Source organism: Anoplolepis gracilipes, chromosome 17 (assembly GCF_047496725.1).
Source record: "Anoplolepis gracilipes chromosome 17, ASM4749672v1, whole genome shotgun sequence".
Classification (NCBI taxonomy): domain Eukaryota; kingdom Metazoa; phylum Arthropoda; class Insecta; order Hymenoptera; family Formicidae; genus Anoplolepis; species Anoplolepis gracilipes.
Genome location: NC_132986.1, coordinates 3,394,688 through 3,421,130, shown reverse-complemented (window position 1 = coordinate 3,421,130; position 26,443 = coordinate 3,394,688). Strand labels below are relative to the sequence as shown.

Sequence of the window (26,443 nt, the reverse complement as noted above, 5' to 3'; positions counted from 1 at the left end):
CGAATCATCGTTCAAATATTCTAAAATAGTTTCGGCAGATTTTAATTTATCCTCTACTATTGCTAAAAGAAAATAACTTTTCAAAACTTCCCAATTATCGAGAAGTTTAATAATGCATTTGTGCAAACAAAGTCACCTCATTTCCGATAATTTTAACATTTTACTTCTTTGAACATCAAAAAAATTTTGAAATTCGCCCAAAACTGCACATCTCTTTGCACTGCCCGAAATATAAGTGGCAACTCCTCTAATTAAATTTTCGCAAAAATTTGGTAATTTTTCACAAGCTTTACTGGCTATAATCGCGGATGAATGGCAAATGCAATTTAATGTTACTAATTCCGGTATTTCTTCTTTAAGACGAGACATAAAAGAATTTTTGCATCCAATCATAACGGATGCACTATCGCACGCCATTCCAACAATATTTTTAATCGGAATTTCTTTTTCTTCTAAAAAGTTTCTAAATATTTCGAAAATTTTAATCGCGGAACAATCCGTTGCGTCTAAAGGTAACAATTCTAATAACTGAGTTGTAACTTTTTTATTTAAAGGCGAAACATTTTACAAGTAAACACATTACTTTAGTATCCGATATATCTGTACTTTCATCGATTAAAATGGAAAATTTACATGTTTGTAAACACTGAATAATTATCTCGACTTCACGTTTTGCAATAACATTTTTAACAATATTTGCACACTTATTTCGAGCAAGTGAAAGATTTTGCACGACTTTAGGCTCTATGCAAATCTCTTTTAATAAAGGCGTTAAATGATCGGCTGCATAAAAAGCTACATTGTGTTCCGCGAAAAAAGCAGATAATTTAATTTCGGCGCGTTTAACTTTCTCTTTGTGTGATAAATTACTATTACTAACGATGGCTTTAAAATCGGATAAATTTACATTTTTAATATGTTTGGCCGTCTGTGAGTGTTTAACTAAATCCGTTTTACAGCATCGGATGGGCTTATTGCATGCAGTACAAAGCGCTTTATTTTGTTCAGGATGAGGAGTTAACCATCCTTTAAAAATACTTTCGTCTAGCCAAGAATGTTGAAAATGTCTAATTCTACGTTTCTTAACAACTCCTTTTTCAATACTACTACTACTACAACTACTATTATTATTGTAATCCATTCTAAAAGATTAATATTCACTTACCAACAACTGGTATCCAACCTCTTTTCCTCCGTTGCACCTTCAGCCCGCCAAAATATCCACATACATAACACACCGCTCTGCAGAGACACTCGATACGTCCCTGTAACGGCTAACCTAACCGACAACATGGCCGCGCATGCGTGAAAAAACCTGACCCGTCTCACAACACTGGTCCTGTTAACATTTTATCAACTGAATTCGATGCGTAGATAGTACTCAGTAATTCTTTCAATCCACTACCCTTCATTATAAAACCAATGCAGCCCAAAAATGACATGATCAAATGAAATCCTCCAAGCCTGATTATAACATTACTTAATTCAGAGTCCGGCCCCGCAGAAAGCACTATGTCAACAGCAGTCATGTACAGGAGTTGATCAAACGTGACAAACGTGGTCTGAATTTGCAGTTTCTTGGATTTTTCAACAGCCATCATTAGGGACGTGTAAACGGTGTCGTAGTCACTTGGTGGAGCTATTATAAACGGCAATAACTGTACTTTCGTCTGATCAAAAGACTCTGTAGACGTAATTTTTTCCATATATCCTTGCCATCCAGCAATATTTTCGAATTTCTTCCACTTTCCGTACATCCACAATACATCACAAACAGATGGCACTTCGTCATATTTTTTAGAAGGAAACAGATCGTCTAGATTCTCCAAAAGAAGATTCTTCAATCCCATTCCGTTCTTTTTTTCAAACATACGAAGTTCAACGATACCTTTTTTCTCGACAATTGCAGACTTCTTTAACTTTTTGCATCGTTCAATTACATCTGAATGGTACGTTATCAAGCTAGCCGGGGTTATGCATTTAATATCAGCCATGTTATGGAAGGTATTGTAACCATCAATTATATTTACGTTGAAATCACAGTTATCCAAAACAAATTGGCAGAATGCTCTAGGCTCAATTTTTTCTGGTGGAGCTATTATTAGTGATGCTTCTAAGATTTGTACGTCATTATAACTGGAGCAAATACCCAGCTTGGATAGCATTTACACTAAATTTTTTGAACCCATCTTTTTATAAATAAATGAAGCAATACTTAGTTGTAAAGGTGAATTGAAAGAACGAGGCTTAACTGCAGATATTATAGAATGACCTATTGTCACACATTTTTTTTTTTAGTAACTGCGAATTGCATTTTCGTTTGTCCATGATGACTTTTTCCAAAAAAAAACATTAGGGATTTAGGAACGCTGTCTTCGATGTTATTTAAAAATTCGGTGTTCTGTGGATAAGATGCACTTTCATAAATATAATCGCAGATGTCAGATTTTATGATTTCAGCTGCTTTTTGAATGATTCTGAGTTTTTCTTCGACTTCACTGACTTTTCTTGAAATATACAAGTTATCACTTAAAATTGCATGTCCAATATTTCGAAAGCAGATAATGGTAGTTTTTTTATGGTTCACTGTAATAATTATGTCATCTCTGTATTTTTCTTTTAATTTTTGTTTTATCGTACTTTCATGCGGTACATAACCCTCGATCTGATTTATTAATTCTTCGAATGAAAATTGGCAATCGTCGCTATTTTCTAGATAATTATAAATTGTTTCCATAGCAGATGTTACGTCATCTGATGGGGGGCACCCAGGGTGATACTTTTCCTCTCTCGATTTTTTCGAAAAAATTCTCTGTAACATTTTTCGTGGTATGCAGCTTTTTTTGCGACTAAATCTATTGCGTTACTTAAACGCCCTTTGACATCTCTTCCCCATTTGTCATTCCTCTCATCGGCGTGTTTTATAATATTATTTTGAGTATTCAAATTGTCGACAGCAGTGATTGAAATTCTTCTACTTACCGGTAATTTTGTCTGTTTTTCTCAAAAAGCTTTATCTATTTTTTCCGTACAAAAGAAGCATATATTTTTGAAATCAAATAATATTTCAGATCTTAATTTTTTTTTATTGGTGATAATTTTGACGTGGATGCTTCTTCATTACGTTTTTTCTTCTTGGCTGCTTTAATATTGGTTGGTCTTGTATAATTTTTCCTACAATTTCTATGGACAGCTATCAAATCTCTTCCGCTCAGTAATTCGTGTTTGCCATCTTCTCGTTCTTTGCTGCTATTTATTAAAGTTTGTATGGCTTCTGGACCAACTGTTACTGCATCATCCGAAATAGTTTTGTCATAAATAAAACACTCATTGTTTTCAGTCATTTTGAAAAATGTTCATACACAAACACACACAGATATAAATACATTGAGAAGAACGTTAAATTATTAATAATAACTGTTGATTTTCAATTTATTAATACTGTTCACAATATTTCAATGAATAAATTGAAAACATACGATACTACACGCACAGTGACTACGTCAAGACTGACGCAAGCAGTTGGTCGACTGGCGGGGACCGTTACGCCGGTCAGGAGCGTCTTTATACATGAATTTAGGGTTGAGCACACTATGTACTGCTCGAGACTCGTCGAATTCTTAAATAGAATATACTTTTGTATAAGTATACAAAATTACAAACACTTCGCAAATTTCTTGGATATTTCACGAATTTCGGTACAATTTGACTGTACTAATTGTTAAGTCTGATTAGACAAGTCATGCAATTTGTGCTACAACCAATGGTAATTAAAATAACAAATTTTGACAATAGGCTAATGCCTGAAAAAGAAATACACAAACATGGAAAAATGTTACCGAATACAATACGCGGTCTCATTTGCGGCCCTTCGAATTGTGATAAAACTAACTTGTTGATAAGCTTGATAGAAAGTCCAAACGGTATACGCTTTGAAAATTTATACATATATTCAAAATTGCTTCAACAACCAAAATATCAATATTTGAAAAATTTACTATTATCGATAGATGAAATTGGTTACTTTACGTTCTCTATTAACAACGATGTCATTCCGTCGAGAGAGGCGCTTCCGAATTCTGTTTTATCTTTGATGACGTGGCATGTGACAAGCAAGATACGATAAGAGAGTACTTCTCAATGGGTCGACTTCTCAAGCGTCGATTGTTTCTATCTCTGTCAAACGTATGCCAAGATACCCAAGCATCTTATACGCGACAATACTAATCTGTTGATCTTATTTAAACAAGACAGTACAAACTTGCGACATGTGTACAACGATCATGTAAATACTGACATGTCTTACGATGATTTTAGCACGTTATGTCAAAAATGTTGACAGCACAAGTATGGATTTCTAGTAATTGACAAAGACAGTTCAATGAGCAATGGACGCTACAAAAGAGGTTTTAATGAATTTGCGATACCGTAAAATGGTCAGTTGCTATCTAAACATTGACAGAGCAACGTCTATATAAAAAAAAACAAACATGAGTGATAACAGTGATCGTGAAAAGATTGCGCGAAAAATTGTACAGACGAGCGAGTCAATTCGCAAAAAATATCGCGCGTTAAAAACTGACAAAATTGAGGAAGATGTAGCGTTGGAGAAACAGTTTAAGCCGATTAGTGAACTTCTAAAACAGCTTGTTCAAAATACTATCGATGTTAGAATCCGACGTATCGAAAATCGAGCCGTTTAATATACTCGGAAAAGATCATGTGGAAAAGAAAATTATTAAAGTTAAAAAACGATCAAGAATCTCATTGAATGATTTGAGCTCAAAGCAAAAACAAATAAATGTCTCATTAAATGATTTGCCGATAACTTCTACACCGAATCAAAGACGAACGATACCGGACACATCTACTCAGATAGAAATTGCGCAACCGCGTCAATTATCGTACGAGCAACCATCCGCCGAAGAAATTTTTGAAACTACACCCGATTCGTTGGTTACAACGGTTCAACGTGAATTGCAAACGTCCGAAGGTGTAAACATATTTTGAGAGCATTTAGGTCCACTCGGACAAAAATATATACTAACTTTTATGAATCAAGATAAAGATAAAGCTATGGATTATGTGTATGGCATTAAGTTTTCTAACGATGGAATAATCCTCGGTGATAAACATTTTGACGTAGACAAAAATGATAATATAATTATCAATGAATGAGTAAAATATACGGGAACGCCGGGTCTCTATGAATTAATTTTCAAAAAAATCCCCGACGATGAAATATACACCGAAGATGATTTGCTTAAATATAAAAGTATATTACTAGCGACGAATGCGCATAAACGTGGAAACAAAGCACATAATCCAGTATTAGGGACTAAAGGATATAAATATAAAAATGTAATTGCACCGTTATTTTCTAGCAGAAAAGCTGGAAAAGGTATACTACCGCGCGCTATAACTCTAAACGACAATAAGATCGACTACGTGCATTGGAACGATCCAAACGAGTTGGTAGATCGTCTGCGATTACTGGATGCTTCGCGTCAAGCCGGTAACAATGCTCATGACAATGAAATCATGTCGATTATCGAAGAACTTCGCGAAGATGGTCTTATTATAAATTGAATGATGTCTCGACAAAACTAATCAGTCGATCAGCGTCGCGTGACACTTTACGAAGCATCGGAAAAAATGCCTATCAACCAATTTGGCTTATTCGATTCAAGAAATGATGCAACCGGTACAAACGGCTCTTGGGATAGATTGGTAAAAAGTTACGTGCACGAAAACGCTCTGTGTCGCGTCGTTACAGACTTCGATGCGAGGTCGCGTAAGATTCGCCGTGTAGCGCAACATGAGGCTGACACCGATGCCGTCAACAAATTGTACGTGCAGTCCTGCGTTAAAAGATTAATGAATCGACAAAAAGAACAGACGAGAAGCTTACTTCGCTTGAGAAGGACGTGCGAGCATTACAGATTGCGCTAAACAAACTTCAACGCGCGGCTAACGCTAACTCAGAAACAGCTATCAACCTGAATGAGCATCAGTGAACGGGTTAGGAGCGGCTATCGAACGGTTATTGAACAGCTACGAAAGATTATCGAACGGCTGTGAACAATTATCGAACAGCTACGAAGAACTACCGAACTGCTATCTAACTACAATGAGTGGCAGTGAACGACCTAACAGCAGCAGCAACAACAGCTTCGAACGAGGCTATCAGCATCTCAAGCAGGGCTGTGAACTAGGCTACGAAAGGGTCAGAAGCGGCTACGAACGAGTCAAAAGCGGCTGCAAAAAAGGCTGCGAACGGGTCAGGAACGATTTTCGAATGGGTGAAGGACGGCGGTAAACAACGTAAGAACGGCTGCGAACGGATTAAAAACGAGTCAGAAAACGTGAAAAAAAAACATAGAAAAAAACGTCAAAAACGGAACTTAAAGAAGGTTATTAAAGAGGTTATTAAAAGACGATAAACGAAAATGAGTGATAAAAAAGCAACCAACGACCATCGAGAAAAACTAACAAAGCAAAGAATCAACATAGTTTGGAGAGACGGCAGTTGGTAAACGAACTGCACGCGCCAGCGAGAAAAAATTTCCCCCGAAGACACGTCATAAGTGCGGGGATACGATGATCTGTGGCAAGCCGACATCGTCAAGATGCGTCCGTATGCTCGAGTCAACAAGGGATACAATTACATACTCACTGTTATCGATGTGTTTGAGCAAGTATACGTAGGTTGTACCGCTCAAGAGTAAAGGTGGAAGCGAGACGGCTGATGCGATTGCAGAGATAATTCGAGACGATGCGAGATGCCCGAAAAATTTTCAAACCGATTTAGGAAAAGAATTTTACAATGCAAATGTACAAAACCTCATGAAGAAACACAATATTAATCATTATTCGACATATTCCGTCATGAAAGCCTCGATCGTGGAACGCTTCAATCGTACTTTGAAGAATAAAATGTGGAAAATGTTTACGCTCAATGGAAACTACAAGTGGATCGACGAACTATCGAGACTCGTTGAAGAGTACAACACGCAAAAACATTGCACTATCGGTATGAGACCTGTCGATGTTACTCCAGCCGTCGCAGATAAACTTTTAAATACGGTGTACAGCAACGTAAAGATTGCGGCGCCGGTGAAATTTAAAATAGGCGATTCGGTGCGCATGAGTAAATTCAAGACTTTATTCGAAAAAGGCTACACACCAAATTGGACCACCGAAGTGTTTGAAATTGTTAAGATACAGAAAACTAATCCCGTGACATATATATTAAAAGATTCACGCAGAAATCCTGTCGCCAGTGGATTTTACGAGTACGAACTACAACGCGTTGCTAATCCCGATATATATCTTGTAGAAAAGATATTGAAGAAGAGGGGGGATGAAGTTTTTGTGAAATGGTTGGGATTCGATAGTTCACGGAATTCTTGGATACATAAAAATAATGTATTGTAAAAATATAACAAATATTATATAAAGTTTACATATATATAAATATACATAACATATAATATTCAAATACACACTTTTTGCTTTTTTACGTCGGTATTCTGTAATGTCCCCATGGTAGCGTATCGATACTTTTAGGTATTATATATCGTTTATCATCGTGCGGACTTCGAGCAATTTTTTTCTGCCGAATGGTATATATTTTATGCATTTTTGATCTTATACTCGATTGTTGCCGCGTCATTTCAATTCCTTCGTTCAAACACTGCATGTAATTGTCAAATGTTATCGTTTTCGCGACAACGCTATTCTTGACACCTTATACCTTTTTCGTATTCTTTTTACCATCTACCTTTAGCGCATACATTTTTGCTCTAAGCCCGACAAATTCTGTCATTATCACACCGTTGTTTACATCCTTCATCAAACCTGGAACTTTTTTCTTCATAAGCGGTATACCATACGCATTGTCTATCGCATAGTCACTGGTGTCGAACTTGTCGATGTCGCGCTTTATATTCTCATACACGTGTTCACACTCAATGTGATATATGAGACTATCCGTGTCGGTGTACATGACTTTACATTTTTCTTCATACATTGGAATCATGTAATCGTGATGAAATTCATACAAACACATCTTCGATACATCAAATATACACATACCTACATAGATTAGTTTGTAAAACTTCACCTCGAGTCTACGCAATTCCACAGCGATTAAATTTTCCGAAAAAATGCTTCTGCTATGAAAATTTAGTTTTCGCAATCATTGCCTCTGCGCCATACCTATCGTCCCATTTTGTTATAAGTTTAACATCTACGCAATTGCGCACATTTTCCATCGTTTTGCCGAAAACTGCATTATTCATTAATTTGTATAAATTCTTTTTAAAATCATTTTTCGCCATTGTTCTAAATTGTGTTTAGTTCAATATATGTAGGAAACCATGAGATTGTGCGAATTGTAATATGCGATGAATTTTTCTAACGCGAAAACCGTGTCACGTACATTGCTGCAGATTGCGGTAGTGTATTACGTATTATCATTTGTTATCGTCTAAGGTTGCGAGCAACTTGTTCTCTCGCTTGCCGGGTGGCCTGTCACGTGTCGGACAAAACGGTAAGTCAATATGTGCGTCGTGAAGATGTTGCGGGTACTCAAGATCGACTTTAAGGATATAGCCTGTAGGTGAATCGGACGCGATCGATGATAGATCAAAATTGGATATATTGTCGACCCATTGAAAACTAGCGTAAGGCAAAGGTTGACACATTGCTCATCATGTATAAATTATTTATATCGAAATACATTAGATATGATGACGGTTTCAATGAGTCGTATGACTGCATGTACTTATTATTAGCATGCGCGTATCTGTTAGAACATTGACTCAAACCACCGCGTATACCTCGTTCTATAAACATTACCATATCGATGTCAGTGAGCAATTCAAATTTAATGTTTATATGCTTCAACATGGCATCCCACGTGTATCCGGGAAGAGTATATATAGTAATGCGCAGGGTCGAATCCGTAACTCTTGATACAATTATCACGAAAATTTTCAAAAATATAAGCTAATAACAAGACATCAATTTTTAAATATAGATCGCTATATTCGCCTAGCGTTCTAATGGAGAATCGGTTCCAAACAGTCTCGGCGTGCGCGTAATCGCTATCGGATACTGTGTCATCGATCAAGGAACTGTAAAATGATTCGCGCGGAGGTAAACATGTATCGTGCAATTTATCTACACAATCGATATATTTGTACGGAAAGACACCTTTTCGCATTAACAAATCAAAGTCTTCTACACATAAATTTTCATATTCAGATTGTAAAATTTTGAATTTATCTTTACTAAGAAAAGATGCTAATTTGTTGAGATTTGTTATGAGAAATTTAAAAGAATTTAATGTGAAACGTAATTTAATGTGATTTCGTGATATGTCTTCCATAAGTTTAACATCTTTCATAAATGAAACGTATTTTTCTTTAGTTATCGGAAGTAGATCGATTCTTCCTTCGAACGCTGTGGCTATTTCCTCGATTATAAAATGTGAATCGTAACCGGATAAATTGTGGAAAATAATTGGAATATAAAAGGATTCCTTATAATTTAGTTTGCAATTTGAATGCGCGAGACCTTTGTACCGCCCAGTGAGGTGGCAATGATCGTGTACGCGCGTATCGTCTTCCACGAATGGTTTCTCACATATATGGCATTGAGTAGCGTTATTAAACTTTTCCAATTTTTCACGCGTCAAATTTATCATGAGAAGATTTGTAGATAAAATTGTTTTCACGCGCGTTGCTAAATTTTTTAATTCTTCAGCAAACCATGCAACACAATTATTATCCTGACATGAATGATACGCAGATAACGATTTGTCGTACGAGCAATGTACATAATAAGCGATACTAAATACTTGATGATGCTGGTATAAATTTTTTTCTGCTTCTTCTTTGTCCATCTTTCTCAAAAAACATTCCAGGTCGGCATACACGACGAAAGAAACCTGCTCCTTCCTGTTATAGTTGTTAAAAGCGAGCCACTTATCTTTATTGCTCGGTAATCGGATAGCACAATCATTCATCTTCCCGTAGTCTACAGTATGTGACTGTAGTTTCTCATTCGAATAAAAATAATGTAGACATTTATAAAAATAGAAATAATAATTATATATATATTTTAACATCTATAAAATAGAAATAATAATTATATATTTATTTTGAAGAAAAATCAATAATATTAAATATACATACCGATCGCAGATATATTTTTGTCCATTGTGTTTATTGAGTTGCGAACTCACGAGCCGGGATAAATTCTTGATCCACGCGAAATGTCCGATATCTTGCGCATCTTGAATGTAGAGCAAATTGGCGTGCTTGTCCCTCTTTTGCTCCGAAAGACGAATAGGAACAATATTTTCGTTTTCGATATATACATTGATTGAAATATTGTTGTTAATTTCAAACTTTTTAATTTGATTAAGAGTCACTGGAAACTCAATGTCTCGAAGATTTAGCACATCCGTATAACGCGGGTACGATAATTCTCGTTTAACGCTTCTTTCAGCGGGATATATAGTAGCAGTCACTGCCCATGCAAAATATGCATTGTCTTTGGATCGCACGTTAACTTATCGCTCGCTTCATCATTATCTTTCGCGGTAATATAACATGACATCCCGCACACATAGGATTATATTTATTTATATTTACAGTCAAATTAAGTATCCGCGATAATGCCCACCCACTATCACGTTCTTGAAATTCTTCGAGAGATGCTAAAGTGGGCTCGATAACACGTTGCTCGTACCATTCGCGTAAATCAGATGTACGAAATAGTTCATAGTTTTTTGTACTTACACTTTTATTGTCGTGCTTTTCACCCGCCACAAATTCACCGTTAAACACGGTATTCACCCTCACACTGCAGTGTGTTTTGATAGCGTCTCGCACATGTTCGAGCACGATATCACTCGCGTCTTCGAGAAACTGGCGAGGTTCGATATAATTGATATTGATTATCGCACCAGTCGATATACGGTTCTCGAACGCTGTATCAATTTCTCGCCAAAATAGTGCAGCTTGATGCGCGCTGTGTCCTGCACCCACGTGTACGAAATGTTTGCGCAACGCATTTTTCAGTCCTTCGAGTCATGCGATCTTTGCGATCAACAATTGTTGATATCCGATTGATATTCGCGGTCGTTTAATTCGACTCTGCTCTTCCAACGACTTGATATGTTCATCGCATCACACCTCCCACGCAAAGTACTCCTCCAACGAATTTATCAAGGTGGATTGATGTGTTAAAATCTGCTCCATTTTTTCCATATAAAGTACACTCGCACAAGCTTCGACAATAATGGCAAAATGTGACTCTGTTCTGATTTATATCTCATCGTTATATTCTTTTCGCGTTGCGAAACGTTATTCTTTCGTGTAAACATCCGTCATTTCTATAATATCACGTCTCTTTATCTCACACATATTTCGTGGTAATGTAATATAATATGACATTCTGTACGCATAGGATTATATTTATTATTTATATTTATAGTCAAATTAAATATACATGATAATGCCCACCCACTATGCGAAACGTTATTCTTTAGCGCAAACATCCGTACTGTCGGCGTTCTGTATAGGTTTTCATTTAGCAAAAAATTTTATCTCACGCTTTGTCGTATACATTTGTAACCGAATATTTGAATCGATTTCATCATACGGCAGCCACCCACGACGCTCGAGAAAGCACGTGGGGACGATTTTTAATAATTTTTAGCAGCCTTACATTGGCGCTTGCAAAATTACGTCAGAAATACTCTTCTCCTCATTACGTTTTGCGATATTACAAATTGCTCGCAGTACTTTGAATAGTTTAGTATCAGTTATAATACATAAGGTTGTATATATATATATACAATAATACATTCGCATCAGTTATAATACATAAGGTTGTGCAAAAAAATGTGCTCCACAAAAGAACCCAACAAGATGAATTTTTACATTCCGATTGAGAACGGTGAAATTCAATCAAAGAAAATGTAAGTTTCAATTATTGTCTAAATATTATTTTCTAAATATTATTTTCTAAATATTATTTTTTAATATATTTTAATATTTTATATAGCGTTTCATCTCGTCGTGCGGTTTGCATATTTGGGAGAAGGTATACCTTAACCCCGACATCTTACAAATATTTGGAGATTGTAATAAGCGTTGGAGCTATGTCGTATGTGAAATTGATACTTGGTGACAACCCAGGCAATCGAGTAGTATTGCCTATCGTACTCTGGCACTCATTGATGCAGAAACGTACAGACATTGAACGACATGTACAATGGACTGAAAGTCAGCCATTATGGATTTGCGATCTATCTATCCAAATGATTGCATTAAACGGATCGAGGATTGTTAATCTAACATTATCTAATAAGTCTTTGTATATGCAACCTCAAACATTATTACATTTATTCGATTTTGAAGATTGTATCGATCATATGCATTCATGGTTGTGTCAAAATACACATCTCATGAATGAAAAGTTTAAACAATTTTGTAACGTTTTGCAACGTAACAATATTACTAATGTAAATGATGCTGTGAAAGCGATTCGCGAGAGTGACGCGCCCATATCTCTTTTTTCTTTTCTTTTCATCATGCTCTCCTTTTCCTATCATCATGCACTCCTTGTCATACACATACAGCGCCTTCCTTCTTACACCACGTCATACTCTCCTTGTCCTACGCTATATAGAACGCCTATAGCACCGTCTCTTTCTACTACGTTGCGAACGCCTATCGCACCGTCTCTCTCTCTACCGCGTTGCAAACGTCTATAGCATCGTCTCTCTCTATCGTGCTGCAAACGCCTATAGCACCGTTTCTCTCTATACCACGTTGCAAACACCTATCGCGTCGTTACCATGGGGATATAAAAATTTATTAATATTAATCTAATTATTTATTGTAAATATACATTATGGATAAACAGAGTGGGGATATTTTATCTATAACAGTTGACATTCCTCTCTCTCACCATCAGACCTCCGCAATCAGTCGGAGAGGACACTCCCTCCACCTGCAGAACTATATGTACCCCCCCTTCCCCTTCAATCTGGGAGACATTTGGTATCCCCCTTCCCCCTCAATCTGGGAGGACATTTGGTACCCCCTCACGAACATATCAGTACCGGGGGTGAGGTAAGCGGTCCCCCCCCCCGCTTACCTTACCTCCCTCAGATCCCTGTATTAGAACTCTCTTATTATATCTACTTTTGTGGATTACAACAACAACTGATCTTCTTGCTACAATGTAGAAGATATGACTTATTACCACCACACATCAAGAATCTGCAATGGAATATTTGCTTGCACAACGTTAATTTACAAAATAAGTACAATAATATTAAACGTAGAAATCAAAATGTTAGGTTTCAAGATTGGCGATTTGAATTTTCAGTTACATCACCTACGCTCGACGATTAACAGTATCGAGCGACAACTTTTTGATTGTTTACCTAACAACACATGTGTTCAGTTTTTCAAACTTAATAGAAATAAAAATTATAAACACAATTAAATCATGAAGGACAAATCAGTTAGAAAGTTAGATTACTTAGTAAGAAAACAATCGTTTTTGCTCGATCTGTATTCTAATGTTGATAATCAATCCAAGTGGATTGTCAATATTAGTAAAAAAACCTATCCCAAGAGCCTATCACGGTGCTTGATCTTTTGAGCTTGGGTGACAAATTTAGCTTACCGCATGATCACTTGGATAGAGGCGATCGTTTAAATACCGTTTTGGAACTCATTAAGAATGTTGAAATTAACTATAAAAAGATTCCACCGAATTTATTGGAAACTACTAGAAGCTCGATAACTAACTCTCTAAAAAAGTTTCTTTGTAGAAGTAAACATATTAACTATATAGACAGATTCATAATGAAACGTGTTAACCTGTGTAAGAAATTTTTACGTATTAATAATAACATTATGGTTACTAGGGCTGACAAGGGTCAGGTTACCATTGTTATGGATAAGGTAGATTACATTGATAAAATGCGAAACTTATTGAACGATCAATCCACGTACAAAAAACTAAGAAATGATCCGACTAAACGACTAATAAATAAAGTAAACAATTTAGTTAAATCTTGGGCCGACAATGAAATTATTGATGACTCGACATATAAAAGTTTAAGAAATACCAACGGTGTTCTTCCTCGGTGTTACGGTCTTCCTAAAATTCACAAGCCAAACACCCTTTGCGTATCATTATCATCGTGCGTTGGAAGCCCGATGTACAATATTTCGTCCTTTATACACGACATATTAGAAAAATCGGTGGAAGAACCTAGATCGCATATTAAGGATGAATGGTTGTTTTCCAGAGAAATTAAGAATCACGCAATTAACAATCATGAAATACTAATTTTATTAGATGTTACATCTTTATTTACTAATATCCCGAAGGATCTTGTTTTTAAGGCAATAGAAAGACGATGGACTGACATTACCAAAAATACTAAAATGAATATGGCGCAATTTCTGCATGCTGTTGAAATAATATTGGATTCAACGAGTTTCTGTTTCGAAAGTCAATTCTATGAGCAAATTTTTGGCACCCCTATGGGATCTCTCTTATCTCCAATATTGGCTGACTTATTGTTAGTCATGGATGACCTCGAGACATACTGTTTGAACTCGTTGAATCTCTCAATTTCCGTTTACTATAGATATGTTGACGACATTTTCGCGATTGTACCACGCGACAGTATTGACAGCATTATTTCAATATTTAATAGTTACCACAGTAGACTACAATTCACTCACGAGACTGAAAATAACAACAGTATAAATTTTTTGGACACATCAGTTAATCGTATTGGCAATGTATTGTCGACTAATTGGTATAGAAAACCCACTTTTTCGGATAGATATATTAATTTTCTCTCCAATCATCCTATCAAATATAAAATAAATATCATCTTTAATTTGGTTGATCGGGCCATTTTTCTTTCTGACAAACAATACCATGAAAGCAACATTAAAATTGTTAAGGATATATTGACAAATAATTGTTTTCCACCACAATTCATTAACAACTACGTAAATAAAAGATTGAGAATTCTTAACGCTCGCAAACTACCAGAGACATCGGATCGTAATTCGAACAACGTTGATATCAAATCCTTTGTTTCAATTTTATATATTAAACATCTAAGCGAAAATTTAAATCGCGAACTAAAAAAGTGTGGTCTTAATATTGTATACAAAATAACCAAAAAATTAAATGCGTTAATAAAGCTTGGTAAAGATAAACTCCGAAAAAACAGAGGTTGTCTACAAGATTGATTGTAATAATTGTAACGCCTTTTACATTGGTCAAACAAAAAGACATTTAGGAGTGCGTGTTAAAGAACATAATAACAACATAAAAAAACATGTTAGTAACCGTAGCGTCGCTAGTAACCATAGAAGCGAACTTGAATATGACTTTGATTGGAAAAAACCAAAAATTTTGCATGTAGAGAAGTATTTGAGAGAGATAGCTGAAATGTTTTACATTAAAATAACAGACAACACAATTAATCTTCAAAAAGATACAGAATACCTAACCTCAATTCTATCTACGATACAATAATCAAGTTCATATGATCCCTCTCTTTCTCCGGTGAGCATCTCATAAGAGATGTCAATTTTTAAACAAATATTAAGTTGCTCGCTTAACAGTCTTAGTTTCTATCAATAATGAATTATCTGTGTAGTGCTTAATTGACATACAATTGTTTTTATCTCAGGTAATAATTTTGTTTTTTATTTATAACGTTTCATAAGCCGGACGTATATTACTTTTTTATTTGACAACTTTCGATTTTTTAGAACTCTAACATCTGAAGAAGACCCAAACCAAAGGTCGAAACGTCATGTAACATGTCATAAGAATTAAATAAATATCCTTTGCCAGTCAAGTCGAATCTTAAGATTATTTACACTGTTTTTTAAAAACCACTGACGATTTGTAATATTTCTATTTCTATTTTTGTTTGAATCTATTATTATTTCATTATTTTGTAAATCAGAAACTGCGCTATTTTCTGTTTCCATATATTTTCAATAGCAATTTCTTCTCCTAAATTGATTAGTTAAGTAAAAATAAAAAGTTAATTACAAAAATACCAAATTTACAAGCTTATATAAAAACAATGATAAAAAAATAAATTAAATATTAATTAAATTAAATATTCTAGTAAAGAATTATTTATATACCAGATTGATTTTTCAACTTTATCCAGTATAAAAAAAGACCTTTATCTTGAATTTCAATGTTGTTCAATCCATTTAATAAAGCTGTCTTAAAACTTTGTAATATTTTATTGTCTAAGGTTTGTTCAAAAAATTGTAAATGCCTTTGATATTCTTTTTGATCATTATTTAGAGTAGTAATTATAGCAGTGCTTTTTTGTCCGTCTTGTGTATTCTTTTTATTTTTATTCAAAATATTATAGTTTACTGCGTCAGCCGAAAATGGTAGTAAACCACAAACTTTAAAACCATTTATGACGGTTTCCCTTAAATTTATAGAATCTAATGCCTTTTTTAACAATGGAGCAAATTTTTCTTTTCTCAAACGTTCTCCTCCATTTTCTAATTGCCAATTGTTAACTGTTTCTTTTCAAGCATTTTTAAGTGGGTGAAATACAGCAACGTCTAATGGTTACAAAATATGAGTGGTATTAGGATATAATGCAATTAATTCAATTTTTACTTTTTGACAAAACTCAATCAATGGTAACGTCAAATGAGATGAATGTCCGTCAACATACAAAATAACTGGAAATTCAATATTGTTTTTTATGAGCCATAGATGAAAACAGTTTGAAATGTACTCATAAAATGATTCTGCAATCATCCATTCTTTCTCTGATAACCCAATGTGCCAGTCTTTTGGAAACTGACTAGATACACTGTATGGTACTCGCTTGTACCAGTACATTATCATGGGTGGAATCATATATCCTGCTGCATTTGCCATAAATAACGTAGTAAGACTCTTTTTCGTCTACATTAACAACTTTATACACAGATTTAGATCCTTTTCTAACAATGACTTGATCTGGTTTTGGACACAAAAGAAATGCGCTTTCATCACAATTAAATACTCTGGAAGGATCAATGTTCAGTAAATTTAATTTAGTCAAGTATGAATGAACTTCTCTGAACCAACTACGTAATTCTTTTTCTGTTACTGAAGCACGAGTATATGTTAAATTTTGAGCAACTCTTGTTACTAGTTCAGGATGACGACAAAAAAATCCTTTATACCAGGTCTATTATTGGTAAAAGGAGTTTTTCTTTCGAGTTTAATAACAAGTTGTCGAACACTGTCCAATAATTGGTTTTTTGTTACCGGAAATCCACGTTCAGCAAGAAAAAGAATCCATTCAACTAATTTGTTTTCTTCATCATTTGTTAAATATGTTGACGGACTCATTTTAGCTTCAACTGGGACCTTATTCTTATTTTTTGTATAAAATATGCTTTAGGCACACCGAATTTTGTGCTAGCTATTCCTAATGACATGCCGGTCTTAATTGCTTCCAAAACAGAATTAACGTCAGCTTATCCATACCAAAGTATTTTTCTTGTTTTTTCTTTCGGCATTATCTTTGAAATTATTTAAATATAACAAGAAACGAAAAATAAAACGAATGTTAACATATAATTTTTGATTAATAAAAGTTATCTGTCATAATATTTTCCTCATTCATTTTGACATAAATATATATTAAGTTTTTCTTTAAGTTTTATTACTAAATTAATTGTAGATTATTTAAAATATTAAAATACTTACAATTGAAACGAAAAAATTATGATTCAAACGAAAAGTACTTTTACTTTTTTTTACGTTTATAATATGTGCTATCGTCTACTCTACTGGGACAAATGCCTTTCGTGCAGCTGTACCGATAAATAAACAATCGAATACTGGGCAACATTGAATTTTTTAGTACCAGTAAATAAACACTAAATTTATCATATTTAAATGAATTTTGTTGTGTCTCCGGGAATGGGGCACAGGATTTTGAGGGATCATGTAGGGATGCCGGGGACGGCGGGCAGTGGCCTTCTTTCTATTTCAATTACTTTTAATTTTTTCAATGTCGTGTATCCGCTTTTTATTATCCTTCTTATTTTTAAACAATAAATAACATTTTAATTAAGTCTATGATATGATGTTTAGTCACTGCTCCCAGCGAACGTTATACTACATGCGCTTGCTATCGGGTAGAGTGAAAGAGCGGTATCTCTCGTATACACTGTTGTAGTCGTATACACAGGTAGTCTGATACGCGCCGGCTTATCTCAGGCGCGCGTATATCTCTTGGCCATTCGTATATGACTCTATTGAATCTGGTCAACAGCTACTCGTGGCGATTATTACTCAATCGGTTCTAATTAACGACTGCCCGTCGCTTCATCGCGGCGAGTGCTGTTCTTCCCTCCGAACTGCATGGTTTTTCGGAGGGGGTCCCTTAGCAACATGACCAAATATGGTTATGTTACTGAATTCGCGGTTTTAATGCAGGCGAGGAAGTTCAAAGTCGAATTTCCTCGCTTGTACTTTTTGCAATTCGGCGATACCTTTCCGGTGCGTCTCCAAGAGCGCTTTCCGGTCTCGCGTTCGCGCTCGGTCTCGGGCGCGCGTGGCTCGTTGCGTCAGCGGCTCGCGCGATTATCGCTTTGGTGCATTCCTGCATCCTTATAATTATATATATATATATATATATATATATATATATATATATATATATATTCATTAATTAAATATATAGCCTTTTCTGGGGCTATAACACCCCTCCTCCGTTGGAAAAGAAAACGGAGATACGACGTTTTCTGTTTTAAAGAATTTATCTCTTTTTCTTAAGTTTCCCAATATATATATACTATATGTTTTCTTTTATGTTATTTTTTTATTCTGGTTTACAATTTTGTTTGTTTTTCGCGTTTACAATCTTTAAATATAATCGTTTTTCTTATCTAAAATCGCGTGCTTAGGCTACGTTTTAATATTGGTTTCGGGAGTCGATTGATCGGTTCGGATCGCACCTCGTCGTATATCCTAATTAATGGTCGCTTTCTTCTTTTGTTTCTTATGACTATGTAAAGTACAATTAATATTATTATTATTGTTATCGTGATTGTTCCGCTTGTCGCCATTGGATATACAAATTGTTTTTTCGCGAAGAAATTTTGTTCGTTACTTTTTAAATCGTTGTCTATTTCTTCTAGTTGTAATTTTAATTTTGTCAATTCCATTCGGTGTTGACCTATGTCTTGTATCGTGTCATTATCGTGTGTTATCGTGTTGCGTTCTCGTACCAGTGTCAAGTTATATTCAGGTAGGTACGTTTCTATATCTGTTTCATAGATTGCGTGCTTCGTCTGTATAGTCATGTCTGGAGTTATTAATTTGCATTTTCCCTTCAGCGTAATTTTCCCAGTGTTTTTAATCACTGTTTTGTATTCTTGTCGTTTGTCGTATTGTATTGTTAATTGTTGCTCGGTAGCAGTCGAGTAGAGCATGTTTGTGGCTGTTGTAATACGATCCATGTGGTACGCATTGATATAATGTATTTCGTCTTACAGTTACGTTGACGTGTATAAATTTGTATTTCGCATGGTGCATTTAAATTTACTCTATATGTTGGTGTCGCATGCTCACATGTGTATTGTGAGTTAATGTTAATACAATTTTTTAAATCTTTTCTGTTACTATAACGTATGTTAGTTTTTCTTTGTCTACCGCAATTATTTTATTACTAATTTCTGTTACTGCGAATACATTGTTATAACTGAATACAGGTAACGCAATTACATTCATTATGGTATAGTTCGGTTGCGTAATTAATGGGAAGATTAGAATGGTATAAATTAGTGCTTTATCGCTGAATGCGCTTATTTTCGCGTATTTTTCTATAGTAAGTCAATCTTCGATGTGTACTTGAAAAGCGAAGTACATTCCTTGTGGCAACTGCTGTGTTGCTTCTTTTAAGTATGTTATTATGCTATCTATCGGTATTAATCTCGGATGCATTGCTCCGTTTTTTGTATATGTTAGATATTCTATAATGTTATCCGCGTCGCGTATTAATTCTGCTATTATTGCGATAATTATGATAAAGTGTTCGTTTATCTCGCTGCGTTCTATATATTCATTTACTCGTTTCTGTAAGAGGTATTCGTTACGTTGTATTGTATTTTCGATTTTATCAATATGCCCGATAGTCGTATTTATTATTTTAATTTGATTTTGTACGGCATGCTGTATTGTCTTTTAACCGTTTTCTAATATGTTAAGTTGTTCGTTAATTCGTTTTTCGTCGTTAACGTTCATTGTGCCAAATAAAGATTTTGCTAAGGAACCTATTCCGTCTATGAGTCCTCGTCGTTTATTTGTCTGTTTTTTGTATATCGTTTTAATTTGTATCATGACATTTTTTAAATATTTTGCTTCTCTTTTTGTTAGAATGTCTAGGTTGACACATGTATCTCGAAGATAATGGGTGTGAAATTTCATAATTTTGCATAATTTTCGGTCTGTTTTAAATATTCGGTTATTTGCTCGTATCTTTCGTCTAAGTTTGATAAGTCTAATTTTATTACTAGTTTCCAGTTTTCTTTTGTGTAGTGGATCTGTCCGATTTCTTCGAAGAATAATCCTGGATTATGTTAAATCCTGGATTATGTTTAAATTCTTGTATCTGGTAAGAGTGATTCATTTCGTCGTCTTTCGTGTGACCTTTGCTGATCCAGCAGGCGAATGTCCTGTAATATCATATTATATTTCATTTTATTATAGTTTATCTCTTGGGTGTCGCTCGCCTTCTCTGACTTCGCGGGGTTCGCGTTAATCCAGCGGGAGATACACCGGTAATATTATAATGTCGTTGGTTTAGTCTCTTAACGACTTTTATACGAGGCAGATCAGCACGATGTTGCGATTCTTAATTCAGTAAAACCTTTCTATCTGTCGCGGGTGTGATGGATATCGGTTGTCATCCCGATATTTGCCGTAATTGCATCTTTGGGCGTCTACCAGTCATGGGTTTACCACTTCCGGTGGACCCAGTAGTGCGGGCGCGACGCGCCGTTCTCCGGAGTTCCCGGGTCGTGGGGGGCACTATGTCCCTCCGCGTTACGTTTGCTGAACCTGGTGTTCGGTTTGTGCAGGCAGTGGTACCTGCCCTGGACCCGTTACATCCCGTCTGCGTGGAGCTGCGGCGGGTCCATGATCAATTCGATTTTTATGAGTTGGCTTGTCGCCGGGAGGAGGAGGAGGAGGCCACGGATCTTCTAAGAAGATGAGTACTAGTTTTCTATGTATGGATTAAACTTGTTTACATGTAAGCGGGTGCTTTTCCTTCCTTTCTTTACCGTGTAATTAATATCCGAATGCTTTTCAATTATTATGTACGGTCCGATCCATAAGGATTCAAGTTTTTTCGATTGTCTACGTCGTAACGTTTCGTCGTATATGAGTACCTTATCGCTGATTTTAAACTTTGTTTCCTTTGCGGTTCGATCGTAGTGTTCCTTCGATTTCAGTTTTTTCTCTGTGAGATTATCCTTTGCCTGGTTCGTGGCGCGTAGTCTTTCTTTTAACTCTTGCGCGTAACCGTCATAGTTGTATATCGGTTGTGGTGGTTTCGTTAACGCTGTCGGTATTTCGGCTTGGTGTCCGTATACTAACTCGAAGGGCGTGTATCCTGTAGCTGTATGTGGCGTAGTGTTGTAGGTGAACATCGCGAACGGAATCCATTCGTCCCAGTCAGTCTGATCATTATTAATATAATGTCGTAGATATTCTGTTAATGTTCTGTGCGATCGTTCTAACGCGCCGTTACTTTCAGGATGATACGCGGTCGTCTGAATTTTATTTATTTTTAATAGTCTACACGTATTTTTAAATATTTCGCTTAGAAAATTCGTGCCCTGATCAGTTAAAATTTTTTCCGGTATTCCGTATTCTAAAATTATTTTCGTGGTAAATTCTTTACTCACGGTGTTTGCTTCTTGATTTGGTATCGGTATTGCTTTACTAAATTTTGTCAAACTATCTTGAAAAGTTAGTAAGTATTTATTTCCGGTATTAGTTATCGTTAATGGACCGACTATGTTTAATGCACATTTTTCGAACGGTTTACTCGGTGTATCGGTGATAACGAGAGGTGTTTTAAATCGTCGCGATAATTTATTTTTTTGGCAAGTTTTACATTTTTTAATGTACCGTTCGACGTCTTTTGTTAACCCGGTCCAATTGTGCGTGAGGCAAATTCTGTTTATCGTCCTCTCGATACCTTGGTGTCCTCTTGTGGGTGCGTCGTGATATTCATATAATATTTGTTTCTTTTCTTCTGCGCTATAGGCACGTGTAGCATCGTTGCTATCTTTCTCGTCCTTTTCTTTATCTCTTTCTTCGCTGCTGATATCATCCATCTCTTCGTCTTTGGCGGTGAGTATTTTTTTTGTCTCTCTTGCTCGTCGTCGTTTCGTTACGTTGCGGCTTAGCGCATCGGCGTTCGCGTTCGCACGTCCGGCTTTATGTATTATCTCGTAGTCGTACTCTTCTAATTTTATTCGCCAACGGATTAATCGTGATCCTGGATCGTTCACGTTAAATAACCAGATTAGAGGTTTGTGATCCGTAATGATCTTAAATTGTGTTCCGTACACGTAGGATCTGAAATGTTTTACAGCCCATACAATAGCTAACAGTTCCTTTTCGGTAGTACTATAGTTTTATTCCGCGCGGTTCAGTACTCGGCTGGCGTAAGCTATCGGTCGGTCTCTGTCTATCTTTCCTTACGATAATACCGCTCCGATCGCATAGTTGGATGCGTCGATAGTTATATTAAATTGTTCGGCAAAATCTGGATATTTTAACACGGGTGCCGTCATTAATTTATTTTTAAGTACTTCGAAGGCATTTTGTTGCTCTGCGGTCCACAAATTTTTCGGTTTTCTTTGTTAGTTTCGTTAATGATTTAGCTATTTTTGAAAAATCTTCTATGAATCTACGATAGTAACCGGCTAGACCTATAAATGATTGGATATCTTTCACCTTTTTTGGCGTCGGGAAATCTCTTACCGTTGTTAGTTTAGACGGGTCAGGAGATATTCCATGTTCTGATATTATATGGTCCAGGTACATTACTTCTTTGCGTAGGAATTCGCATTTATCCGGCTGTAATTTTAAATTATTAGTTCGAAGTCGTTGCAGTACTTCCTTGAGTCGCTTGTTGTGATCTTCGAGGCTTGCTCCGTAAATGACGATGTCTAGATAGACCAGACATTTGAGTCCTTGTATTCCTGTCAATACAGAGTTCATTAATCTCTGAAATGTCGCCGGTGCATTTTTTAATCCAAAGGATATTCGGTTGAACTCGTAATGTCCATACGGTATTGAAAATGCAGTTTTAGGCTTGTCCTTTTCGACCATGGGTATTTGATGATATGCAGATGCTACATCTAATGTTGTGAAATACTTTGCATTTCCCAGCTGGTCCAGTATATCCGTAATATTAGGCAGAGGGAAGGAAATCGATCGTCAAGTCGTTGAGCTTTCAAAAGTCTATAACTATTCGAAGTTTCGGTTTACCTGATACGTCGGTCTTTTTTGGTACTACTAATAGCGGAGCATTCCATTGACTCGCGCTGGTACGAATTATTCTGTCTTCCAACATTTATTGCACTTGTTTATTTACTTCCGTCTTATGTTTCTCCGGAAGGCGATACGGCCTTACATTTACCGTTGAGGCGTCTACGCGTGTATTTATCTCGTGCGCTACCGTCGCAGTGCAGGACAGTGGTTTTCCATTCAGGTGAAATATGTCGCTATATTCGTCACATATTCTTGAGAGTGCTTGTCGTTCTTCAGAGTTGAGATGCTATGTTCGCAACAATTGTTAGATGCGCTCGTTACGTGGGGTATTTTTATCGTTCGTTCCCACAGCTATTGTACAGATATCGTGCGGGTTATCTTTATCAATGTCGTCTATAGTTACAACAGGTGTATCGTATCTCAATAGTCTCGTTTGTTGTGTTGATAACGCTGATTGGGCAGAGAAAGTTTTTCGGTTCTACCAGACATCTTCCTATATATATTCCAGGAGCTGTTCTCGGCGCTTCCTCGATTATCCTGTGTGATATCGACGCAGAAATGATTTACGAGTGGAGAGTACTCCGCTTCGGTCGAGCGTTCTCGACAATCGAAACTGCACCGAACAAAATCACTCTTGTTCTGACCGTCCAGAAACGGAAGACATTCACATCTCGGGGTAGAGAGTGAGCCGCGTCCGACGAAAGTTCTCGTCGTCAACCGACCATCCTTCGCGAATTCTCTCCTAGCCCTCGATAACGAACACGTACCGATATCTCTTATACGCGGATTTAAAGGGCCACGGCGCGTCAACATAAACACGCTCGGGCTGTTGAACCCGAGCCGTCACAGCGCTCGTACAAAAACCATCGTAAACACACGTGCGCATTCCACAGATCGAAACTGTCACGCTCAATCTCGAACGCGGACCGATTACTTCGAGATTTAGACACCGCGTGCGATTTTTCCGCCCGGTGCACTTGCACAATGCACATGCACACACACCGACATACATTATACACACGTTTTCATTCATCACATACATACACATTACACTCTGTACATATTCTCATCATCTTACAATAAACGACTCGCCTAGTGTCTCTCCCACCTTTACACGAACCCTGATCCCGGTGAATTATTCGGCTAGCATTTAACTAACGGGGAGCTGTTACAGTTTATAATAGCATTTATATAGAAAATACATACGCTTAAATACTAAACGGCGTGTCTTAACTAGATAGTTAAGAAACTGCTGAAGGAATAAATAAAAGTATACAGTCATTATAAAAATAATTTTTTCCTCAAATTTTTTTTTCTTCAATCTTTGTTTTTTTTAAATAAGTATTAAGAAATGTTAATTTTAAATTTTAATATAATATTTGTAACTATATGTATTAGGAAAAGCTTAATAATTATAAATATGTATTGCATCGTTCATACATTAGGACGCGTTCAGTCACTGGGATGTTTACCTTACCATCCACATGCAACGTGTACATTTTTGCTCTAAGCCCGACAAATTCGGTCATTCTGATACCGTTGTTTTCATCCTTCATTAGACCTTTTTATTCACGAGAGGTATACTGTACGCATTGTCTATCGCATAGTCGCTCGTATCAAATCTGTTGATGTCGCGTTTCACATTCTCGTACACATCGTTGCACTCAATGTGATATATGAGATTATCCGTGTCGGTATACATGACTTTGCATCTCTCCCGATACATGGGCACCATATAATCGTGGTGAAATTCGTATAAACATGTCTTGGATATATCGAGAATACACATACCCACGTAAATTGGTTTGTAGAATTTCACCTCGAGTTTACGTAATTCTACAGCGATTAGATTTTCCGAAAAAACGCTCCTGCTATGAAAATTTGGTTTTGCAATCATTGTCTCTGCGCTGTACCTTCCGTCCCATTTTGTTAAAAGTTTAACATCTACGCGATTGCGCACATTTTCGTTGCCAAACACAGCATTATTTATCAGTTTGTACAAATTTTTTTCAAAATCATTTTTTGCTAGTCTCCTAAATTTTGTGTTAAGTTCGATATAAGTACGAAACCATGGAGATTGAGTGAATTGTAATATATGATGAATTTTGCAACACAAAGAGCGTGACGTGAACACTGCTGCAGATTGCGGTAGAGATGGACAATGTTATAAAATATAATTAATTATTAAATAATCGATTCTTTAGATTATTGATGTTACACAATCGATTATTTTTCTACAAGATAAAAGAAATAATCGATTAATTTCAAAAACATCGTTAAACATCGATTATTATTTACTTTAAACTATAAAGAATGTAAAACTCATTCTTCATTATTATATCCAAAACTAACGTGCAATCCTTGATTGAATACTTTTAAATCTAGAAAAAAAATATATATATATAATTATTTTAAGATTTCAATAAGGATCTCCTAGAGAATACAATTTTATTAGTCTTTATTGACTTATTTATATAAAAATTATAAGTTGTAATAATAGTCAAGATATCCAATCTCCAATCCATTTCACAAGGAAAGGATTAGAAGTGTCCCCTTCTGATTTTAATGAACTTTAAATATGTTGTAGTCTAGGTCAAAATAGGGGATATGTATCTTTTTATATGTACTCTTAGAGAGTGAAACACCCTCTTGAAAAAAATTGGTTTTTATATTTCTGAGCGAATACCGTCAAAACAATAAGAGATATAAAAAAAGTTTCCAATAAAAGTTTTATATTTTTTAATGTACTTTAAAACTGTGCAATTAGGTTTTTCCAAAATGTCATATTTTTCGAAATCCCCCCTTCAATTTTTGAAAATTT

The 26,443-nt window shown here is 35.8% G+C and overlaps 1 protein-coding gene and 1 pseudogene across 1 annotated transcript; one reads left to right on the top strand and one right to left on the bottom strand.

Annotated features, from left to right (window-relative positions):
* Positions 1-132: 132 nt before the first annotated feature.
* On the bottom strand, positions 133-1,141 carry LOC140675317 (zinc finger protein 862-like). Its single transcript, XM_072909677.1, is given in 2 exon segments — positions 133-562; positions 564-1,141. Coding segments are annotated over 2 exon segments (1,008 nt in total).
* A 3,247-nt stretch (positions 1,142-4,388) lies between these two features.
* LOC140675316 (uncharacterized) lies at positions 4,389-5,589 on the top strand (annotated as a pseudogene).
* The last annotated feature ends 20,854 nt before the right edge of the window (positions 5,590-26,443 follow it).